General features: G+C 49.9%; 1 protein-coding gene across 1 annotated transcript in view; it reads right to left on the bottom strand.

Moving 5' to 3' along the window:
* The window catches only part of LOC128723879 (protein bunched, class 2/F/G isoform-like), a 194,848-nt gene extending 170,291 nt beyond the window's left edge, over positions 1-24,557 (bottom strand). Inside the window, exons 1-2 of the mRNA XM_053817645.1 lie at positions 24,284-24,557; positions 23,937-24,184 (exon numbers count right to left, since the gene is read on the bottom strand). Of these exons, the coding sequence (XP_053673620.1) occupies positions 23,937-24,184; positions 24,284-24,557 (522 nt within the window). The remainder of the gene's footprint in view (positions 1-23,936; positions 24,185-24,283) is intronic.
* Between the last annotated feature and the right edge of the window lie 623 nt (positions 24,558-25,180).

Raw genomic sequence — 25,180 nt, 5'->3', positions numbered from 1 at the left:
TCTGAAAGGGGGTTGCTGAAAGAGGATGGTGGTGTGCGGAAAAGCTCCCCCAGGCGGAGCTTCACCCAAATTGTGGCGTCCTCCTTCCTCCGTCTGGTGGTCGGTCGCCACGCTATCAGTAGCATTATATCACTCCCATCACACGATTATCCGCGTGGGAAGGGTCCGGAAAGGATGGTGCTGGTGGTGAGAAGGGTGGTGAAGAGTGACGAAAAGGGTTCGCAGAGGAACAGCGACAGGGGAAGGGGGGGGGGGGACATTTATTTCTCGTGCCTTTTCCACGACCAGAGCTGACGATTTGGGCCACAACGGCTTCGAACAAAGTCGCGACCCGCACGACGGCTGTGACTCAGTGTCTTAAGGCTCTGTTTAGCATTCAGTCATGATCTCAAGACGGAACAACACGCTACCCACCCTCCGCTTCGTCCTCTACCCCTCTCACCCACTAGTGCGCTCCCCATCAAAATGAAAATAAAAACTCGTAGAGCAGAAAAAAAAACAGCGAGGCCCAACAACTCACAAAATAAAACAACCCCCTTTTGGCGTTCTCGAAGCATGAGGTTCGGGGTGGGCTCCAGCTCCAAGCTGCTCCTATCAGCGACGAACCCCCCCCCATTTGCGCATGTGATAGTGGTTGTTGGTGTGGTTTCTGGTGGTTTAAATTACCACAACGCGCCACAAGCTTCACCGCCGCAAGCCCGCCCTCATTAGCTCACGACAGGCAGACGATTTCCTAACGCGTGTTCCACCGAGCCGCGCGCGAAGCCGCGGACGAGAAATAAAAATAGCCGCCCGAAACCATACCCCGCGCGGTGCTTTGGCTTCCACCGAAAAACGGACCCGAAAGATGGAGTCCGAAAAGTCGTGAGAACTATTTTCATGAATTCACATCACATGCCCGCTCGCGCGCGCGCGCTCACGCTACCTTGCGCGCTGGGGCCCGCGCGTCCGGAATAGATAAAAAAAATGAAATTATACCCAACCAGGCAGCAGGCTCAAGAAGAGGGGAGAGTGGGAGAGTGGAGAAGGGGGGCTGGCTTTGGATTCCACTATCAACCTTGACGGCGATGGCCGACCGCGCCGGATGATGATTGCGTGGTTTTCGGTAAGAATAATTCCGAAATTGCCTCCACACGAGATATTATCAGCGCTGCGGGCCCCAACCCTGGGGCCACTCTAATGAAGCAATTCATGGGCGCAGCTTTATCGGTCCGACACAATCGGACACTTGGGTGCGAGAGAGCTGTGCGCGATTGGTTCGCAAACGCTAGAATGGATGTGGAAGGTAGTATTATCGTTGTCGCCCAGGCTTCACCTTTGGCTGATTTGTTTCACTCAAGGTGCGTATAAATATCGAACCCAAAAGCTCGATTTATCGACACCTACAGGCCGATAAGGATGCAGGAGCTTAAATTGCGGATGGATTTTACGGGATACCATCACACACCCGACCTTATTTCAACATTTGCCTAATGTTTCTGCTCCAATTTGGGCTCGGGCTGCTTAACGATGCGATATCCGCACCCACAGCGTGGTGCCTTTGCATAAAAATGATCTATGCTCCCATAAGGAGCCCTCCGTCTTAGCTGGTGATGCAATAAAATGCCAAATATTGAACCACATTATTCATACGCCGAACCGAACGCCAAGCCCCAGGGGTTGGAAGGCGCACACACGCACACTCAAGCCCCAGTCAGCTGTCCATAACGACCCGCTCTCTCGCTCGGAAAGGCAAAAAATAAAACGAGATAAATATGAATAAGATAGCCCAGTTGATAGCATGTCGAACCCAAGGCGGTGGCGGCGATACCCCGAAATGGCGGACGACCCATTCGCCCGACCGCTCGTAATCACTAATCTCTCGTCCTCGATCGGTCCCCCAAAAGGCCGCCCAACATGAGCCACGTGAAGCCCACTCTACTTGGGAGTCGCCTTTCTCGTGCGGATAACAACGGTGTGTCTCTCGCGTGTCACGAGGAGTCACTCTAAACGACCGGCGCGAAGGACCACGTGGAAGTTATTTCGAGCACCCGCCTGTGCCCGGGTGGTGCGCGCTGCTGTTTGGTTGCGATTGCACCATTTCGGTGCGCGCCAAGACGTTCTTTGGAGTGTCCATCGGCGTGAAGGTTTCAGGCCACCAAGAAAGGGCCGCCCTCGGTTGAGCGCTAACCCGCTGCTGGGAGGTTCGCAATAAATCTGACTAATGGCACTCGAACAAATCAACGAAGCCAGGGGGAGGAGAAACTTTGAGATGTGTGTGTGTGTGTGTGTATTTTTTTTCGATTTTTCGTTCGAAAGGGAGAGACTTCAGTGCCTATTCTTCGTGGCCTAAGGCAGCGAACCCTCTGGGACGAGGATGGCCGCCGGAGTCCTATCGCACAAATGATCGATTGTGTCTTTACCGGTCTCGGTGGAATGGGTCCTCAAGATCGCCACTGCTTTACATGACAGGCGTTTCGTACCCCCACGAGGAGTTTTCGAAAGCAAAGTGCTTTAATTTGTGATACAATGTTGTCAGCAGCGCCTTACCGGCGTTGTTTTCTAAGATTTTCAACCATCGGAGAACACTTAAATGTGCGTAAAAGCTACTCTGAAAAGTTATCGAATAATTACAACATCGCAATGACAAAAATTTAACACTATCGTCCACGGTTGGCCTTCATTTCTTGCATTAAAAGCGAAGTGAAGTCTCAAAAGCCAACGTCCAATTGCACCCGACATTGACGAAATACCAGGTCCAAAAAAAAAACACCCCATCATAACAATTGAAAAACCATGTCAAGAAACGTCAAGAGGCAAAGAAGCGGGTGGCTGAAAAGCGCCCACAGTAACGAAATTAAGCCCCCAGCGCAATGAACCATTATCCAGATTATCAGCGTGAGTGCGATTATCATTAAGGCCAGCCGCCCTGGTCGCCATCGCGCATATCATGAACCGTTCGCGCCGGTTTCTCCTTCTTCTCGGCTCCGCGTGTATGATGTGGTCATTTCTTCACCAAGAGCGCCTGGTTTTCTTTCTTTTTTTTCCCTTACCTCGTCGGCACACATTTCCCAAATTATTGCCAAGTACCCCCGCGGAGTGAGACGAAGGCGACAAACGACGGGGGCAACGAAAATGGACTGCTCTTGCAGCATCTCGCGTACTCCCGAGCAACGGCTTTAGCTACTAAACAGCTTGCCTAAATGCCGGGTGGTTTGGACGCGGTGATGATGATAATTGCGCCCCCGAGCAAAACCCGTACGCATGTGCAACCAGCGAGCAGTGTAAGGGAAGCAATGATTGCGCGTGACGCGACTGTACAAATAATTATTTACACATTGGTTGGATCGACTTGCATTTAAATGAGGGGGATATATTGAACTTCATTAAAAAATGTATAAAACTTTAAACCCTTAAGCGCGTTCGAACGGTACGAAGTAAAAGCTAAAAGATAACTTAGGGGAAGATTATCAAATAAAACGGCGAAATAGTGCAGCTTTTCGCACCAAGAGACGATGGAAGCAATAAATACATTCAAAAATGAAAGTATACAAAAATCAGCGCTAGCGTAAACGTTTTATGCCCTATCCTAGCAACATTGTAACAAAAAAGGTGATGCATCGAGAAGAAGAAAACTCAGCTCAAACAACACACTTCCCACTTCATACGCATGTATCTCCCCTTAATACCCGATAATCAATATAATCACTTTCCATTACCGAGGCCCCTAAAAATAGCGCTGCCGTTCGGGTGGTTTTGGCATTTGTCGATTTTTCTTCGGGAGAAAATAATGCCTCCCCTCAGAATGGATCGGAGCGGAAAAGCTCCTCCGTTCCAGGGTAGTAACGTCGTTGACGAAAGCCATTTATCGATGAAACGCGCGAAAAACTGCCACCGGAAAAAAAGGGAAGGGAAAACGCCGCAACGTACGAAACACCTTTGCCGCAATAGCACCAGCAGAAGCAGTAGTACGATAACTGAACCGATTACCCTTTAGCTTACGCCAGCACTAACGACCTGGCTGAACAGGCGGGGATGAGGTGGCCCGCAAGTAGGCAAGGTGGGGAGCGATGGTGGATCGAGAAAATAAAGGAAAACCTGCCCGCTAGCGAAAAGACCGCAGCCCGCGAAGGGCGAGAGTCTCAGCGGAAAGAGAACCGTATCAAATCGGTCATCCTGAAAATGGGCTCCAAACGAAACCGGACGCATTGAAGGGGCACATGGAGCGGGCGAAAAAAAAAATTGCCTAATCTAACTAATCGCCCAATTTCGGACCGAATCTAATCGTACTCTCACTTTACTCCAGTACGCCAGTCCTGTCCGGTTTCCTTCCACCCCGCGAGCCAGTGTGGAACCCAACTATATGCCCGGCGATTGGAACTACAACCAACACCCTCCGGTGCGGCTTCTTACTGCTGTTGCCACGTGAAGTTTTCCTAATCACAGCACGTACCCGTGTGCGTCATTATCGTAACTCCCCGCGGGGCAGTCTCGAATTGGCAGAAGGTGAAATTTTTTGCACTACCAGCACCACGGCAGGAGGGCGCAACAAAAATCGGTAGACGAAATGGAAGCTCAGTGAAGAATTCGTGCCCGTATCGAACGGTGGCGAGATAGTTCACGCCACACTGGAAACACTTAAGCACTCGGTGTGGAGTTGAGATTGGAGTGATTTGTAAACACCATACATTACGCGGAATATTAAAATGGAATGTGAGGTGTTTCAAATAGCAATTATAGGGGGCGAAAGTATTCCCCACGAATTCTGCTGTCACATTCAGCAAAATTAAACCATTTCAGCTAAACGAACACTTCACAATGGAATGAAATGAAAAAGAAAAAAACAAACCGACGTATTGCGTATGATTAAGCGTTACACATTCAGCCCCTGCGCGACCCACTTCTATCGAACAATCACTCAGTTGTCTATGCTCACGTGAAAGTAATTTCGATCGATCCAACGCCACCGCACGAGAAGGGGTGGCCGGATAATTCGATTTAAAACCGTAAACCGTTTACACTTTGCAGTACACTTACATGATACCGCCGCGTGCATTTACAGCGCAGTTACGCAACGCCAGCCTGAAAGGCCTTTTGCATTAGGGAGAGAAGTGTATGAACAGCAGAAAAAAATCCTATTGCGATTCACGCGCACCATCATTGGGGGGAGTGAAAAAACGAGGAATCGATTCGATCGAAATAATCAATCAAAAACATTCGCAATCCATGCGAAGTTTAATTTAATGCCCCGATAGGCTCAAGAGCACCATCGAAAGTGGGGAGTAAAAGCCACGCAGTACAAAAAACGGCAGTTGAGATAATTCCGTCCAGCCGATGTAGCTGCAACACTTTCAAAGTTTCGCTTCTTTCATTGACGCACCAAGCAGCAAACGAAAAAAAAAGAACGCTTTAAAAAGCGAATCCGAGATCAACTAACCGGTACCGAGCCAGAAGGAGCTAACAGATAGGGGAGCAATTGCCGTGCCGTGATAGACGCACAAACCGGCTCAAGGGCACCTGAATCGAAGTCTGCACAGCCAGCTACAGATACAGCACCCCGAAATGAATAATTTAGATGATTAATCTCAGCCACCATGGAGGGGAGGCGCACGCGCGCACGAGAGCTGCGCAATGCCACCGAAAGCTCGCAGAGCATTCCTTCGACGCAATCGCTTCAACCTTTATCCGTATTGCCAATCCCATCGCACCGCCGCCGTTTGCTATCATTATCATTAGGCCCGAAAATCAAGCACCCAACCCGTTTGGGGGCCGAAGGCAACAAGCGGGCATCATCATCATCAACGGCGTCATTATTATCGTCTTGTGGTTCGAATTGCGGTCAAAATTACGCTCCCAAGCTCACCGGTTGGGGGATTTCATCAAACGTAACGTTCGATTATTCTCGATTGCAGCGCCGGGTGAGCAATGCAAGTCAATTGGTGTTGCTTCAATGGCGTGCGGAGACGCACCGTGAACGTCGCCGAGCCCGGGTGTCGATTGTTCGACTGTTTCGTAAGGAAAATTCGACCTTCGTGCAATTGGTAGGCGAAAATTTGCTTAAGAAGGAGCATTATTTTTATTTTAGCGATTTTTTTTCTCGTTGAAGGTAAAGGCGCCAAAATTGAGGTCAAGACAATCGCACTAATGCGAACAAAACACCCCATTCAGGTCTTTGAATAATAAAATTCATTTTAAATTCCCTTCCGATTGCTATCATTTGCGTGAACCAGCGAAGAAAAAGTGAACCAAGAGCCACTTCCCTGCTCCAAGGACTTGCCTGGGAGGGCGCTCACATTTGAAAGCATCTAACGGAACAAACCACACTAAAGCGCTCCTTTTTACGAGCCTTGTAACATAATCTATCCGCGACTGCCACATGTCGCGCGTGCGTTCGAGTGCTAGCTAAAAAGCGTTATTTATCAGCCAAGGGATAACGCAAGCAAAGCCTCCGCGCTTGATCAGTGCAGGCACGATCGAAATGAGGCACACGCATAGGAACCCAGGGCAACTAAAACAAAACGAAACTACCCCCAATGCCGCAAGCAATCGACGCATCATCCGCACTCGAAAAGAGCAAACCAATAAAGTTCGCTTTATTATTCACCCGCAGCCACCGAAGTAAGGGTGTCCCAAGTGAGTCCGGCTGGGCTGGCGTGCTCGGAAAATATATGGGTGCGAATGGCGTCGGTGAATGGACGTTTGTGATTTGCACGCCTTCTTACGGCACACTGCCATCACCCTGAGGCCAGAGGAGACGCTACTACACCGTGGGTCATTGGTGGTGGAAAGCACACATTTGTTTCATTTTATTTATCCACGCGTGTCCGAATGGGTCGAAGAAAAAAATGTATATGTATATTCACCCCGCACGCGGTCGCCGAATCGATGCCAGAAATTCGATAAGGATCGAATGGAGTGTCGCAGCCTGGGTTGTAAAGGCACAGAGACGTTGGCGAGCGCGACCCATCTCAACGTGACGATGTGGTTAAAAATCAATTTCCGTTCCTTCGGCACCCGATGATAATCGGCTGTGGCGTGATACGCAAATATGCGCGTGATACCACGCAACACGTAGTCCCTGTGTTTTTTATTCTCCTTCTCCCTCTCTCTCTCTCTCTCTCTCTCTCACACACTTTGCTCTCACACACTCTTTCCACCTCGAACCTGAGGTCGGTTTCGAACCGATCTTAAAATGTTGCCTTAAAACTGTACCGGATGCCTCTCAAGGTTCGCCTCGGGCTTCATCCGGTGGAAAATTGTCTCACCACTGGGAGAGGACCGAAGGGTGCGGGGTGGAAGGTAAAACAAAATCGAAATAATTTCCCACTCATAGAGCCGGACATGATAAGCGCGAGAGGGTTTTGCCATTACCAGAACAAATCAACCGTATCTCATCGTAGGTCGAGGTTTGCTGCTTCGTTGGATGCTATTTAAAATTATTTTAATGGTTTTATTTGACGTTAACTGAATTGTGCTAAATCGATCCGTATCTCGGGTAGCCCACCGATCGATCGTCCATAAATCGCGCAAACATATTGCATCCTTGGTGCAGCCCCAACACGACGGAGAGGTCAACGGCTTGTGGCCTCCACAGCTAAGTAATATCTCGCTAATACGCGACGGAATATGCGCTGAATCCGCGAGAGCGGATACAGAAATTAATTATTGCACCCTCAGCGCAATGCAGTGGGCCCTATCGTGCCAAATAAAGTTGCAAGCTCAGCGCCGAGGCACCAAAAGGCGAGAGATTCCAGATCGAGGACCCAGATAAGCACACACCAGCGGTCGTACAAAGATCGCACGGAGCCGTTTCCTGTTGCATTCGGTTCGGTTGCCCTTATATAGCGGGTTAAAGCGACATGCGTGTGTGTGTGTTCATGTATGTATGGCCCGGTTCGTGTCTCCAGCATCCGCATAAAGCACGCACCCCACAACGTTCTCCAGTCCAAGGCTCTCTCCATGGTAAGCCGCGATTATTTAAATCTTCACCTCCACGAGCTCTCCTCGACGGTCGCATGCTTTTATCAGCACGTCCGCTGCAAATGTCCCACAGAATGCTACCCGACATCAACAATTGCCCTGCAACCAACACACAAACACACACATACAGGAGCGCTCCTTTTTCTGCCCTGACGTCACTATCGACGAGCCACAATCGGAGCGGATCAATCCGCGGATTAATTGCATTCGTTAAGTGCATTTCACTGTACTCGAAGGTATGGAGCCCTAGGCACCCGCCGCTCCATTCCATCCGTCTTCAAGCAAATTCACAACCCTCCCATTTATCCGTTTTATCCTAAGGTCCTCGCCGGGTTGGTGGCACTTTATGGAAACGTGTCTTACCTTACCACGAGCAAAAGACGGGCATCTTTGGGGTCGCCACCAGAGGCAAACAACAAAATGGCACCATCCCCCTTTCATCGTGCACGTTCGGTTTCGGGGAGGAAAATGCAACACGTGGAAAAGTCACACAAACGACATTGTGCGCTCGGTTGCCGCGGTTCCGGGGCCTAATTGTGTGAACGGTGAGTCAGCGAAGCTGTCGAAGCGTGGGACGCGAGGACTAAGGAGCGACGACGAGTCGAAGGAGCGAGTTAATAGTACAAACAAACCGGGCGCGAGCAGCGTTGGGCATCGGGAGGGAAAGTTGAAGGTGAGATTGCAGTGCAGGGAGAGAGAAAGAGAAAAAAAACGTTCGCAAGCTAACATGCACCCAGATGCAACCTCCAACCGATGGCAGCAAACGTTTGCAATGCTTGTGCCCGCGGGGCGAGCTTCGGTTGAAGGTGGGGCAAAGTTAAAACGATTCATTTAAATTAACACTTCCGCCGAGTGGCGGAGCGCTCGATTTGTTCGGCAGGCGCGACTGTGTGCAGGAGCGGTAGGTTTTAGCGGGAGGAAATCGAAGTAATTTGCTTTCCGTACCGATAGCCCGCTGAATGAAGTTCTCTGTTCCAGTATGTCTCCTCGGCCGTGAGCTGAGTGGTTTAACCATGTAAAGCAAGTTGTTCCGCGAGGAATATTAAGCCTTCAGCGAGTGTTTATCAGTGAGAATACAGGATTGAATTATTTTTCACACTGCAAAAATCGTTTCACGGCGGAATTATTTACAAATGAAAGAAAGACAATGCAGAGCATTTATGATAAAAAAATATTGGTTCGCAAAAACATTGATATCGTAAACCTGTGAAAGAAACCAGTACAACGATATCCACTACTCATTAGTGATGAACGCTTACAATAGCAGCAAATTTTTCCCAGTTAGCATCGTTCCAGCTCATTCAAAACCATCCCCAAAGGATAAACCAGGAAATGAATTCCCCACGGTCATTCAATAATTGCAAACGATCGATCATCGCTTCACTGTCTCCGACGCAGAAGTCAAACCCGTGCATGCGCTGACATGCTCCAATCATAATTCCAACCGCTCGACGTAAAACTTCGTCGCAAATGATCACGAATTGACGATCCATCTTACGAAACGTAACCGATATCAATTGCTCGTGCATTCCTTTTTCATGCATAGAGCCTGGCGTCATCGTGAAGTGTCGTTTTTTATTACCTTTTTACCCGTGTTCCTTTCAACCACTCCTTGGTTCGCAACAGTGCCGTTCGCGCACCAATCAAAGGCCAATCAGTGGTCAGCTGGGGTCAGCCAGCCGGACATCGAGAACTTTCACTCCCGGTGCAATTGATGCACGAAATGGATTTTCCGCTTTTTATGGGAGAGCACGAAACACAAAAACTACCATCAAATAAAGTCGTGCTGTTATTGAAATTGAGCTAGCAATGCGTTTTCCGTTTAGCTAATGATGAAAAAATTATGATCGTGCAAACCCCAGAAATGCACCCATTTGGATGCTTCCATTTCCCGGCGATTGAAATTCTCCTTACTGACATTTAAATGTTTCGAAAGGCTTACACAAAACCCCTCGACCCCAGTGGTGCGGCAAAACGAAGCACAAAAACACACAAAGCTCACGGCAGACCACTTCTCATTGGTTTCATGTCACAATTTTAATGCATTTAACTCGTGGTGCCACAGTTCCGTCAGGGTGCACGCGGAATGGACCTGCAGGAAAAATACATGACCGTAGAAAACCAGCCACAGCACCGCAGGGAACATCATGTCAACTAGCGGCGACGTTTTTACATTACTTCTGCCGAAGGATATGTTTCGTCTACCCAGCAACATCTTCACCCAGCACCGCTAGCACGGATAGGGAGGCTTCTGCTTGCTTTCCCAACTACCTGGTGGTGACTTACTCAACCCACACCGATGGGTGACATTTCGGTGGAGGTGGTGAGGGCCACATTTACGGCGACACCACTTTTATGATCAGCTGTTGTGGAGCCAGCCATTTGCTCGCCAAACCGCCAATCCTGGGTAGGTCCCATCGCCGGTACATGGGCCGGGAAAATGGCGACATACTGCGCCGTAAGGTTTTTGTTCACTCCGCACTGCAGATAGTATGGACAAGCAGAACAAGATCGAACTATGTTCGTTACATGTTTCTCGTTGTCCCGAACGGCTTGTCTATATAATTTACGCTACACATTAATTTAACTACACGTAATTTAAAAAAAAAGAACAATGGCACTATTTTTATCGAATTTCTAGATCTTCTACAAGATACGTTGATGTGTCCTTTAAATTCCGCTACAAACCGCTCGAGCACGACTATTAACAACGACACGAAATTATCCCACGAGCTAATCGTCACCATTTACCCACCGGAAGTACCGCAGATTCAGATGAAAATTCCAATTCAACGTCACGCTGCCCAAAAGATTGTCTTTCATCTCAACGACCTCATACACCATCATTTTCGGTTGCTTCGAAACAAAATCAAGCAGCGACGGTGGTGTTGAACAAAGCAACAAAAAAACACCACCTTTTTGTTCCACCCAGAAGGTCATCCGTTGCAACGCCGCCAAAACATGGCGCTGAAAATGAAGCCCAAAAAACGACCCCCAGCCACGGTATCAAGGGGAAAGATCGAAAAACAATCGCCCCCGGGGGTTTTGGATGAGACGTTCACAACATTTTTCGTGCCGACTTTGCTCCCACCGTCGAAGGGCTCGGATAAAAGATTCGCTCCCCTTCCTATCTTATCCGGCAGATAAAGCGCTTTAAGACGCACTGCCCACAAACACAAAATTCACCGTTCACTTCCGGCGAATGGTTTGCTTATGGCACTGGTGAGGTGACGTTGGAGTGATGGGAAACCAATCCAAACGCGGGCCACGTGATGAATGCGGTTAAAGGCGTAGATAAATCAGTGACCACCTCCCATTCGAGCTGTGAGTGGTTGGGTTGTGACTGTTTTCGTAGGCGTTCATTAAAAAAAACCCTAGAAAAACCCATTCCGATGGTGTTGAAAAGAAACAATTTGTCCCAATCTGTAACCAAACCGAAGGGTGTTGCACCGTTGCTGCAAATGGTGACGGTGTAACGCGTATTTCCCATCGACCAAGTCCCGCAGTTGTCCTTCCGGTGTCTGCAACAGCCCGAGGCGTCCAAAAACATCCCCAACAGTGGAAAACCCTTGACAGCAAAACAATACGCATCCGAAAACTGATTTCATCGCGTGGGCCCCGTGCAGCGGGACTCAAAGTTGCGCCCACCAACATGCCCGGGAACTTCCCCGGCAGGGACGGAAGATTGATGAAGAAAAACAAAATCCTAACAACTACAAATTGGTCCAACGAAGGCGCTTTTCGACGTTAAAGGCGGGATTTTGCTTCCTTTCCGTTTTGTTGCTGCTCGCCCTGCTCTTCTTTTCGTTCCGTCCTGCCAACATTTCTCTTCATTGTGACACTTGCGCTCTCGGTCGAGAGCGTGCCACCGACACACAGCATCTCCGGTGCCGTAAAGGTGGCACAAGCTGGGGCAAAGAACAATGCCAAACGCCGCGAAGCAGCCGAGACGCGACGGAGACGCACAAAAACAATCTTATCTATTTTGATACGCTCTTTCGGTCGGTTTGGCGTGGCCAGTGACGCAAACAGCTGGCGCGACGGATCTCTCTGCCGGGTTTGTGTGTCCCGAATGAGCCCATGCTACGGAAAAAGGGGGGGGTTGCTGGTTTTTTCGGTTGGCTGGGAACAAGGCAGCGACGGCACGCAAAGACGAAGATAACAAACACATAGCGAGAGAGAGAGAAAGGAAAATGCCCCCATCAAGATGGACCTTCACAGACTCAGATAATCGTTCCAAAGTGTACAGCAGAAATCGGCTATTGAGGGAGAAGAGGGAGAGAGAATGAATCGAGAGAAGAAGTGAAAAAAATCCCCCCTCATCCAGTGCGGAACGCGCAAAGAGAGGAAAAAAAAATACACTTTCCTACGTTATGGCCAGCGATAAACGCGACGCGGAATGCCGGAAAGAGAGGCCAACAGCCCCAAGGTTTGCCACCGGCTGGGATCCCGGATGGGGACAGGACGGGCCAACCAGCCGGGAATCCAACAACACGGCCCCCCTCGGAACGCTTCAGACCAAAACGCAAACGAAAACGAAACGAACCGCGAAGCGAAGTCAAAAGACAGCAACGCCCGACAAGGCGACGAACCCCTGCGCGTGCGATCTCATGCGGAGGACGTACGGCGTTCCGTCGCACAATAAAATAACATCCATTTTCCACTACTAAAGCACGCTCGGACCGTAGTGCTATTATCAGCCGTCATCGGTATCTTTTGTTGACCGGTGGTGGTTACCGGCAGAAAGGAGCGGAATATTATCGCCATAGTGCCGGACGGGATGTCGTCGGAAGCAAAAGGGAGACAATCGTACGGACGTGAAAAGGAAGTGGAATCTCTCCCCCAGCTTCTTTTCAACCCCAAGAAACACGGTAGTGCCTCCCACCACCCACCAACCCCTATCGGAGGCTGCATCCGGTTGGAACGGTTTGGTCCATCGGTCTCTTTCGCCGGAAGACACAATCAATGATTCGTCGGTGAATGAGAATTCTGAGAAAACGGAGCCAACGGAGAGTGGAGACAGATTGCGCCATCCTCGACCCTGAGGGGCTCGTAAAAAAATCTCGATTTATTTCGAACAGGTTTAGCAGTCTGACCAGCAAGCAAGTAAGGCAAAAAAGTGCACTAATTACTCAACTCAACCCAAATGTAGGCTATCGAGTCAATCGATCATCCGAAAACTCGCCATAATGATAAAACGGCTATGTCGGCAAAAGAGGCAAAAACCAATGGGAAATGGTTTTTTTGTTTTGGTTCCGCAACCTTTTTATAAACCCCTCGGGAGAGAATACTTGCTGCTAAGCTTATCAACCAACACCACGAGCAGACGCGCGATGTGTCTAGACGCCCGTCGGATAAAACAAAAGCCGAGAAACCTAACCTACCTCCTGTGGCGCGAGATCGAGATCGAGAGACGGGGCTATAAAATATTCCCCTCGGCTTATCGGTTTTATTGGCGCTTTGGCTTTTGACGTGGGTTTTTTTCTTCCTCAAAATGCAACCTCGACCAAAGACGTCCCCTCGCGGGCTTATCGTGTTTTCCGCGTCCCGCAAGATCGATCGACTGGTTATCCGTTGGGGTGCTTCCGAGAAGACCTCAAGAACCGGCCAGGAACCGGGCGTTAGGCAAACCGATGACAGTTCAGCCACGCCGAGCAGCGAAGACAAAAGGCCCGAAATCAAGAACGCAAGGCAAACCCCACACATATGAATATGGAAGTGGAGCCTTTAATCATTTCCAAGAACACGAAAATTGAATCGTTGAATGTTCCTGTGGATCATGAAAATTGGACCAGTATATTCAAGTTTGATTCATCATGCATTCGGAATCGCAAATCGGTACAAATATTGCATCCAATCAGTATTCTTTGTAAAGGATGCTTTGAAACAAACTTCATCTAACAAAGCCTAAAATACAATGGCTTATTTCAAACCACGAACACGCATCACATTCCACTGAGGGAAATCTCAAAGTTTGATCAAACGATAGCAAAACAATAATGAAGTTGTGTCAAAAGATTTTCCTTCAATTTCTGGTCGAAAAGAAATCTCTAAAAATAGACTTTCAACCGCGCGACAAAAGAGTATGACACAACACTCGCGCACAGCGCCGTGGGGGTTTGGGATACGCTTTTCGAACAATACGCCCAAGAAGATGAAGCAAAAAGGTATCCGATTTTCCATTATCGTCTCGGTGAAGCTCTTATTTCACGGCAAAATGCTGCGCCGCGAAACCCCCGGCAACCCATTTGTGTCTTTCAGTAGCACATTTCCTGCTCGACATGGCACGAAAAACCGCAGCCACGGGAGGACGGCTGTTGTACGTACAGTACACCCCGCAACAACCCCCAGCAACACCCGTTGGCGTCCTGCCCGGCCACGCACCATTCGGTGTGCTCGTTCAATCAACAGCCTATCAAATCGTTGTTCCGGCTTCCAGCGAATTCCACCGCACGTCGACGGAAATGATTGAATTCTTAAAAACTTCCAATCAAATCATGTCTAATCAAATTAAACTCGGTGACTCGTTCGTTCCCTGTCAGGCCCCGTTCATCCGCGTTCGTGGCAGTCGTCGTTTCCGTCGTAGGCCTGCTCAGCTCCCTCTCGTTGTTGGACCTCTCCTTCAACACTCTTTGCTTCGCTTTTCCTTTATCGCAAGCACGGGGACGGGATTTTATCTCCATCCGTAGGCGGCTCATAGGTGATTTTTTTTCCTGCACAGCTTGTGTGTGCGTCTGGACGAAGCGAGAAACGTTTTCTATCCACGCTGGCTCTAATCAACGCGGCTGTTTTCTTTCCCTCCGTCAGGCTCACGACGATTGCTCGGGTGAAGTGAGCATAAAAAAGGCATATACAACCACCTAAGAAAACCCACCCCGCACAAATGAGACATTTATCTGATCGAACCTTTCCGAAGTACGCTCGCAAGTACGCCCCTGGATATGCTTCTCTTTCACTCTCTGGCCCTTTTTCCTTTTTCCCCACCAATCTTTTGGTTCCTCTCTTTTCATTACCGCAAAAAGCGGATGGAAACAGATGAAAAGATTTATTATGTTACCCAAGTCTGCCCTGTGGTTAATGCTCGCTTGTGCGGAACGTGCAAAGGAGCGCGCGTCGGCGTGAAATCCGTACGTGGGTTGACAAGCGTTTCCTCGCCGAATGAACCTCCACCGGTGGCACGAGCGGGCGCTTCAGGAGCAACCGGAGCCCTTTTCTCGGCCCTCAGCCATACACACACACGCCATGTTTCCCTTGGCCGCAGATCAAACCACCGCCATCAGGCCATCGTGAACACACGGTTATTTACCTTGCATGAATTATTCTACCAGTCTACTTAGCACACACCGACGCGTCCGATAAATCGCGCCCCGTCATTGCGTAGGTGGATGGAGTAGTAGAGAGGAAAGCTTCATCAATTGACGGCAAAATTATCATACGTAAGGATTATCAGCAACAAACGCTCATCAGCGAGTACCGCGCGCGATGGATTTCCGTCAATTTGATGTATGATAATGTCGCGCTTTTGCAAACACCTCTGACTTCATCATTTTGGTTAGCAAAGTAGTTCACGGATGTGTGTTTTTTGCATGTTCGTTGCAAAAACGCAAAAAAAAAACACAAACCAACATTTGCTCACTCACGCCACACGGCGAAGGACGTGCGAAAAAAGGGAACGTGTGAAGCGCGGCGGTGAGTAATGTTTAGGAACTTGAAAAGCTGAGATCACTAAGACGGTGGGATTTCGCATGACTCACCCGTGATTAGAACGATAAAGCGAATCTCTAGCGATCCCCCACAGCCCGTGCACCACACACCGACCACTTATATAACCTGCTTGTTAATATAGCAAATTAGTGGCATTTCCGGTGTCACTCCACCAGGGTAGCGAAAGGTTCCGATAACAAGACCGCTCCGCTTGATTATGTTTGCATGTTTGATTAAAATATTCAAACGGGGCGCTTTTGCAAAGCGGCAACCCCATGGTTCGCTTTCGCCACACCTTATTGGCAAGTGGGTGTGTGCCTCAAGGTTTCGTCTCAACCATCGGCGGCAGCAGCAGTGCTAACTAGCCTCTTTGGTTGCTCTCTTCGCCGTGTTTGAGCCCAAGTGTCACCGCGATAACCACCGTAGGGGGCTGCAAAATCAGCCAAAGCCACAAAACGCCTCCTGCCACAGACCGGTGGAAACTCCATCATCAAATGTGAACACATACAGCCGAGCGGGAGAGCGCTTGTGAAATCGATCGAATCAAGGAAGCCGCAAACAGCTTCAAACGCCAACACGCGCATGCGGTGCGATGAGGTCGCTGGTGAGTTAATCACTCCAAGTCTCCATCCGAGCCAAGGGGTCTCAGGTCTTGGCCCCACCGATGGTGACCGATAGCGTCAATCAAACTGTGCACATACGGTCAAAAGAAGCCGGCTGAGAAGGGCCACATCAGTGAGTGGATGTTGTGAAATGCGAGCCCTCTATCCTGTTGCCATTAGGCATAAAAAAGAGACATCGTCTATGCGTGTTTTAGATGATTTGTGCCTTTTAGGAGGAGGTTGTGACCCTGCACCGATCACTCGCAACACACGATATTCCCATTCGATAAGCGTTTTGGGGGTGAAAAGGAGGTACACAATTCGCACAAAATGTTGTGATTAATGCCACGACATTGACGCCATTTTAGCGGGCAAAGCGGGATAAATAGAACAAAAGCTGCTCTACAAAGCTCGCAGGAAAAACGCGCGCCAAATCGCGCAATAAACCCACGCCACCACCGCCATCCAGCGAAACCAATAAAGCCCCATTAAGCGAGGCCGGGAATCGCTCTCAAGAACGATCGGCATTTAACCGACAGGATGGTGGCACATCCCGCGGCAAAACCAATGGAATGGAATGTAAAATTTGTAGCTGATGTAATCCACCCACCGACGATAAAACCGCGCGCGTTCGCGAAACCCGACGAGAGGACCTCGCTGCCGCAGGGGGTTGATTCATTTACGAGCGCATTATCGGAGCCAAAGCACATCAATGACTGATAGCGCGCGTCATCCAGCCTCCGTTCTGGGCACGGCAGGACGAACCGACAGGCGGCGATGGACGGAAGATAAACGCGATTTTCGATAAATCACGCACCAAAACCGGTTTCCGCCACCCACGCGGACCGCGGACGATGACGCTCTAATCGATAACAATCGATAATTATCCGGAACCGGAGAGTGCGGAGGCGGGACTGTTTGAAATCCAATAAAATAAAGCCCGAACGTCAGAACGCGCGATAAACGGTCGCTAGATGATGGTGATTTCAAAGCTTTCAGAGCTGTTCGTGTCAGGACTGGTGATGATGAACGGAGCTGGGCGAGCTCGAATGATTGTACCGTTTTGTGGCCACCAACGCTCGACCAGAAGTTACATCGGTTCATGATGAACGGATTTGAGGGCAGGAATTTGTAATACACTTTGCATTTATTAGTGCCTCCTCAATGCTATACAATTAATTTTTCAATCGCATAAGGCTCAGAGCTACTTATCGTACTTTTGTGCAGCATTTAAGAAGTAATAAATTGGAAATTTAAATGATATCTCGTTAGCCAACGATAAATGTTTCATTACCCAAGCCATAACGAACGCAACGAAATATGTCTTGTGAGAGTAAAATACAACGAATCATTTTGAAGCACAAGTCAATTAAAGCATTTTTTTAAATCATATGTATAAGATTTTATTGAAAAAGACCATCGCAATGATGCATTCGCCGAAGCAAATAAACCCAGCAAATAAATAAAAAAAAAGCTCCCCAAAAGCACGAAGCAACTGCTCCTACAGGAAGTATGTCATTTATCATACATTTACTTATCAGTTTCTGACATTTACGAGCGTCCCAAATTCACCACCGTGTTGTTGTTTTTTTGTTCTTCCATCCGCCGTCCGCTGATGTTGCTTGCCATTTTCTGCAACCACCAAGTTATGGCTCAACTTCGGCCAAATTGGCAGCATCACAATCGGCTCCGGGACGCGATCGAACGTCCGGACGCCCGCAGCCTCTGATCTTCCCGACCCGAGCTTCCAAAAATGCAAAACAAAGTCCAGCAGTGGGCGCCTGAGGTGGAGGTTTAACGGTTCCGAAACGAGGGGGGGGGGGGGTTTTGCAAAACTCACTGCAAATGAAGAGAATAAGAGGGAGAGATCCCTTCGAACCAGGAAAGGCTTGCCCGCGTGATGGAGGGCTCATAAAAGATAATGGGCATGGGAGCGAAAAAAAAAAGAAGGAAATACATCATGCACATTGAAATCTGATCATTTTCCGCTCGCCGTCCTAACCAGCAACGGCACCGTAGACCACCAGCAACCGAGCCCACTGGAAAGGGTCAGTCTTTTTCCACCGGTTACGCGCGGCTTATCAGGTAACAGAGCCTGCGCGAGCGCAACAGCCATGAGGTGATTAAATCCCTCGGCAGTTCTCGATCGTGCCCGGTAAGCCTTTTTCGAGCCTCTCTTAGCGATCGTTTGGTTTACCTGCCTTCCAAAACCCAGAGGTTTCCCGATTCCTTCAACACAGGTTGAATGAATTTCACGGAAGGATCGAAACATCGAGCACAAAACCCAAGAGGATCGCAGCAAGTATCCTTTTTCGGGTTCCTTTCTTTTCTGCCATCGCCGTTTCGTTAGATCACCAGAGGTTCGCTGGCGTGCGGCAAAATACCAAGAACCGCTCTACCTGCGAAAACCCGACAGAACGCCCCCTAAAATAAAGCAAAACCATAAACCGGTTGTACGTGGCGCGATAAGCCTGGCGTCGGAGTTTTGAGAAGACATACTCCACCACGATGGGGGGGGGGAGTGCGGGTGGATGCTGGGTACGCAACCGAATTGTGGGGGCCAACTTCCCCCCTCCACTATTTCATAAAAGGTCAGCCAGGCAAGCGAGTTTGCATGGTGGATAACGCGCGTGGAGTAGCGAAACACGATCATTCACCGCCCGAAATGCCATCTAGATCGATCTGAACGGGCACCCACCGATGGGCGACATAAGTAAAAGGCACGTTTGTTAACGTTTGCGGATTCTTGCCGCATGAAAGTAGCACGGCATTTAGCTGAAGGTTATTACGTATTTGGTGCGGGCTTCCGTTTCGGTAATGTTGCTGATTAACATTACACCACACACCTTTAAACACGCTCGGGAGTGCTCGATCTCTACGTGATCGATATTTTCTGTGGCATAAAACAATGAGAAATCAATTGGAAACAGGAATATCACCATGCTCTATGTCTGATTGAAAGGTATCAGCATTTATCAGTAAAACTCGCCTAATAGACAAGCTATTATTTTCTACCGATCGCTACTCCATGATGCCTGTCGATCAACGATCGAGAGCGAGAGCTGGAAAGGGAGCACGGCCAACCAAATCAAATTATGTCTCGTCCATTTTCATCCCCCCCACCGATAGGGTCGGTTTCGTATCGTTGGCTCCGACTTTCCTCCACCGGCTCGGAGGGGATAAACCACGAGGGACTGAAAAAGATGCGAAACAAAAAATAATCTCGATCAACCCGTCGGTGTACGGTTCGCTGCACAAACGATCTAGACATTTGCCACAGGGGTGGTCGTGCCGGTTCACTAGTCATGCTTTGGTAATTTGTAATCGTTTTCAGTGCCAATTTCCATCCCCTAATACCCTTCGACGACCGGGACGGCTTCACGAGACCGCGGCATCGCTGAGACAACAAAGCAAGCGAACCGAACCGGAGACCTCGACGTGTCTTACTGTCTGTAAAGGAGTCTGTAGAGGAAAAAAAAACTCCACGGACCGTCGATGACTGCAACGCCGCGATCCCAATAAATTGCGTTCGCGATGGACCGGCAGCAGCTTCGGCCATGACGGCGTCGGGAGAAAAGCTGTGAATCATGCGCAATCGATCAGTTTTGCATCCCCCAAGCACACGCCCGTCCAACCCGCCCGACTGGTCTCTTCAAAGTGCGGCTAATTGCCGGAATCGCACAGTACCGGTTTTTGCTCGGAGGCGCCATATACGCAGGCGAGACTCACTCTGTGTACATAGAGAGCGCCCTCGGTTTTGCTGCGCCAGTGCCGCGTGGGAGTCAAAAATAAACGGTCATAAAACACACACACACACGCACATCTTGGGGGGCCATTGGGTGGGTGGTGGGTCCACGATTTCTCCTCGCGTCACCGAACAGGAAGCGAACCAAACTAATCCTTCCCGAGTGAAACTTGAGAATGGCGCTGTGGTCTCTCTCTCCCGGGTGGGTCGGGATTTCCTCCTAGGTACTTAACTTCGGTGGAGCAAACTGCAGCAGAAACGGTACTTCTGGTGGGCACTTACTTACACTTCCGCTGGCCGCAGGCAAACGCGCACGCGGTGTACATAAATTACACACTCGAGAAATGGAGTGAACTTGCGAGATTTATGTCACTGGCTTTGGGGAAACTCCTTTCCCTGTGGCTCGCGATAAAACCGAAACCATATCGCGCGTCCAACTCACCCCATTACACACACACACACACACGGTGGTGGCTGCGACAATCGGTGTTGCTGTCTCGAAATCCGCACACCGGAACCTCCCACTCCCGGCAGGACCGTGATCGTAATTGATTAGAAAAGTTTCCAGGAATCGCTGCAGGTTTCAGAGCATCCACAGACGGTGGCGGCCATTTTTTTTTGTCTTCTACTTATTTGCGAAAAGCGGGGGTTACAAGCTAGCCACGGGCGGAAGTCAAACAACAATCTCGTAACCCCTCCACCGTCTGTTTACGTTCCTTCACCCGTGAGCATACCCAACGTGATGTTGGTACGCGTCCGTCAGCGCCATTGCGGTGGTGTACAACGCTTACTGGGGGCGAGATCGTTGGCCGAATATGTTCACTATAAGTCGTACTCTTTTTTCTCGTTTTTCTCCACCCCCTACTCAAGACACAACCCCGCAACCAAACGGAGGTCGAGCGAAAAAAAACGTCCGTCCGGTGACTGGCAAATAATATCAAGAGAAAGTCCCGGACACTGGATGCCACTCCGTACAGCGACAGAACACGCCACTGAGGGCTTCCCAGCTTCACGAGTTGGGTCGGAGAGTCGTGGCAGTTTTGCCTCGGTTAGCCGCCAGATAAACGTACGAAGAAAACCAGGCCAGGAGATTAATAAGCGGCGAGTGCTCCGAAAGCTGGCGCGACGCGTGTCTCTCGTCTCATCGCGTTCTTCCACGCGTTCCGGAAGGCTAGTGGAGATGAACCTTCCACAACAAGTACAGCGGAAAAGAACCACAACATAAGCAGCGATGGCAGCAGGGAGCGAATGCGTCATCCAAAACTTTGAAGACATCCTCGAAGCTCGCAATAAAATGAATATAAATAGCACGCTGATGGCCACTGGCCGCTGGTAAATGCGGAATGAATCCGCAAAGTGTTCTTCCAACGTTAGGCGATTGATAGTTGCGAGAAAACGACCCGTTAAATGGCACTAAGCTGCGCGGGATGATGGCCACTCTGTTGCCAATTTGGCTAGCGATTCGGGGAGCTGTCGTTGCGGGTTTTTTTTTGCAATCTTGCTCCACTGCAGCATTGCAAACCGAATGCAATGAGATTTGCGGCGTCTTCTCGATGCCACCGAGATAAAGCTATTTCCCGCTGACGAACGACTTTACGACGTCGCGTATTCTGGCCACCATCGGGAAGTCGTCCTTCCCAAGCAGAGATTCTAGAGTATCTCTCCACCCACGACGGTCTATTTTTACCCAGCATCTATCCACACTAATCAGCCCACAAGTCAATCTGGTCGCGGCGTTTTGTGCTGAAAATGATTGCCAAGACAGTTCTCGCTCGAAACTCCCGTTCTCGGAGCAACCAACCCACCCTCAAAAGGATCGCAAAAGGGCCGTTTTCCACCACCAACCAGTCTGCATAATGTGCAACGCTTGTGCACCCCCACTTTGACCGCAAACTCCACACAACGCTGACCTGGTTTTGGTGCCGGTTTCGTTCGAGCGGCGGCAAAATGACCAACTGACGTCCTCACGCCACTTACAGCGAGTCGAGGATCGAGCGGGACATTCGGGTTCCTCGGTCGCCAGGAAGGCGCGCGCACGATGCAACCCAGCTGTTGGCAGCCACTTCTCGTTTTGCATGCACAGATCCGCGATACCGGACCGGCGCGGGCATGTTTGTAACTTCAAAGTAAGCCCCAGCGTGCGCGGAAAACTGCCCATCGAAGCGGTTGGCGAAAAGGTTGGCGTGAGGAGGCTGTAGAAGAATCCGAACTCACGGACTGGACGGATGGATTGGATTGACTCGAGCGGTAGAACCGACGCGGCGTCCGTTCGTCCGTAACAAGGGCCCTGTTTGGGTTTCCTGAATGCATTCCCCATCGTGCACAGGCTGCATCGGACACATCGGCATGGTGTGGTGTGCTCGAGCGGGTAAAAAATGGGGATGAAAAATCGGGGGTGAAATAGGGGGATGAAAAAAAACGAATTCACCAAAAAGCTGCGCGACCAGTATGCCTCCCTGTTCGAGGTTCTCATTTTTTTTCGTTCTAACTCCCGTCCCAAACGAGATTACAGAAACTAGGTGCATCGGAACGATGTTACGCGCATTTTAGGCAACGATGCAGTGCCATTCCTGGTGTAGGAAAACGCCTACTGCCGATTCTGTCGGTTTTCCTGGGGACCCTGAGGCAAAACGCAAACACACGTGTAGCACACCGTTTGCAGCCATGCGAGCAGGTAATTCCAGCAGGGCTGCTGGCAGGCGCTAAAGACGTGACCAAACTCACGGCACCCAATAAACGCTGGTCAAGTGGAAGGTTCAGTTCCGTACGGTGGAAGGATAAACATTGCCTGCATCGAACAGGTCATCTGGCGATTCGCCCTCGGGGGTGCCGGGTTTCGAGTTGCGTGCAGCGTTTACTTTTTTGCATCCCTTGGGGAAGGAACGAAACACTCCCACGAAAGAAAGAAAAAACGACTCCTGGCATCCATATGCTTCTCGCTTGTCGCGTCAAACGAACGATCCCCCATTGTCGGGTGACAAGTTGGATGTGTTTTACACCTTTCGTTCGTTTTTTTTTGTTTGCGTATGTTTGCACACGGTTTAGAGGTAGAGAAAAAAAAACATCCCCCACCTCTACCAAAATGGACCAATTTTAACCAACCCAAGGGAGAGCTTTACACGGTGCACACATGGCATGTTGGGGTGAAAAAATACATCCCCAAAAAAAACCCCCCGAAACTAGTCACTGCAAACTTCCTGCATATGTACCTCGTCTTGCTTTTCTGTTTGCCCTAGCATCGTGGGCAAACGTATGCGAAATGTTTGCATTTTTGGGACGAGCGCCAGTTTACTTGTGACAACTTTTGTGTGCTTTCTCCCATCCCCATCGTACGAGGGTGCATGTAAAATTCACACTCAACCTGGTGTTGCTGCATCATACTCCACGGGGCGACGGTTTCATCAATCACTGCCCCCGCAAACTAACCCCGAACAGGAATGGAACGATCTGGCAGGTCCTAAACCGTCCTAAACCTACACCTAACCGGACCGAACGAAAAAACGGACGCGTGTGTGTAAACTTCCACAACGCTTCGGTGTCACACGGCTCTCCCATGGCGAGTTAACTGCATTCCGGTGCATTGCTCGGTTTGTTGCACGCAAAATCCGACACCTTCTGGCAGCCGGGATGCGGATGAGAGTGACGTGCGAGAAAAAGAAAATAAATCTGCGCTTACAAACGCAAAACACAGAAAAGGACACATCACGGTGCGGGAATGATGTGCACGTCAACTACATGAATCGGGACTTTTGCATCGTTGTAGAGAAGCGAAACAAGGTTGCGAAAGTTCTACCGTGTTCGAGAAAATGGGAAAATCACCAATGAAAATTAATGTCCCTCGACGGTACTTTATTCCCCCGCACGTCTCGCTTTATCATGTCCCCCAAATGGTGATGTAAATAATGAAAAATAATGCAACCACCTACCTTTATTGCGAGACACGTCCATATCCGATTCGGAAGATCAGGACACATGTTGCCGGCACTGAACACGTCGTCATCTTCGAAGTCTTCATCATCTTCGTCACTATTTGTGCCGCTGCTGCTCATTTTGCTGCCAGCCCCATTGGCCGAACGGATCGGAAGGGCACTTGCTGCGCTGTCCTTACTTTGCTCGTCCTTTTGCTGCGCATCCACACCGTCCGTCTCGCCAGCTCCACCACCACCGCCATCGTCTCCACCACCACCACCACCACCATCGCCATCCATCTCAGCCATATCCCCGCCAGAGGGCGCTGCTGCTTCGATCAACTGATCGACACTCGACTTAGGACTGGCTGCTTCTGTTGCGCTGCCACCAGCAGGTTCATCCTCGGTGCAGATTATCTCAACGTTGCACTCCACGATCGGGAGCTGCTGATGCATCAGCTCGTGCTCATGATCCTGCTGCGTGTGCTGTTGTGGCTGATGATGGTGCCGGCCATTTCGCTGCCGGTGCCGGATGGTTGGTTCGCGAAAGCTCACCGTCGCCTCGGGCAGATCGCAGTCCCGGATCGTCGTCAGGCACAGTCGGCACAGGGTGTAGAACTTTGGCGGTACATTACACATGGTTGCGGCCGCGCGGTTTATGGGCATATGGAGCTTTTGGGGTTGGGAGCGGTCGATCCTGAACTGCTGCTTGTGCTGGGGAGGCGGGGCCTCGTTTGCCGTTTTCTAGAACACACTCGTCGGTGGCCCCAATTGCGAGGCTGATGCGGCTACGTGCGCTAACTGTCGTACCTTGGGACACATGCGTGAGGCACACCCTGCCGTAGGCTTTTTTTCTTGTTTTAGAGAGCTTTTCTCTCGCTCTTTCACCGATACCAGCCCTCTATCGTACCACCGCCACTAGCACCGCCGGGGTACATGTAAACTTGCACTGACTTTTGTAACGGAACACGGAGAACGGGATACTAAAAGGACGAGACCGATCGAACGGAAAATGTCAAGGGCAAATCAACGCGGGCACACACGCACGATCACACAACACACTGCACTGAGCCACGTGGGGCAATTGAACATTAAAAAAAAAAATAGCACACACGCACTTGGAATAACACACGCGTTAACGCTACATACACTTGCGATGGCCCTACATACACTCGCGACGACACTACAGACACCCGCGGAGAAGGAAGATTAAGAACACTTTGCTTCGAGAGCCGCTCGTTCCTTCATACGCCTCGTTCTAA

This window comes from Anopheles nili, chromosome 3, assembly GCF_943737925.1.
Source record: "Anopheles nili chromosome 3, idAnoNiliSN_F5_01, whole genome shotgun sequence".
NCBI lineage: Eukaryota > Metazoa > Arthropoda > Insecta > Diptera > Culicidae > Anopheles > Anopheles nili.
The sequence above is the reverse complement of the archived record's forward strand: the minus strand, read 5'-3'. Positions and strand labels throughout refer to the sequence as shown.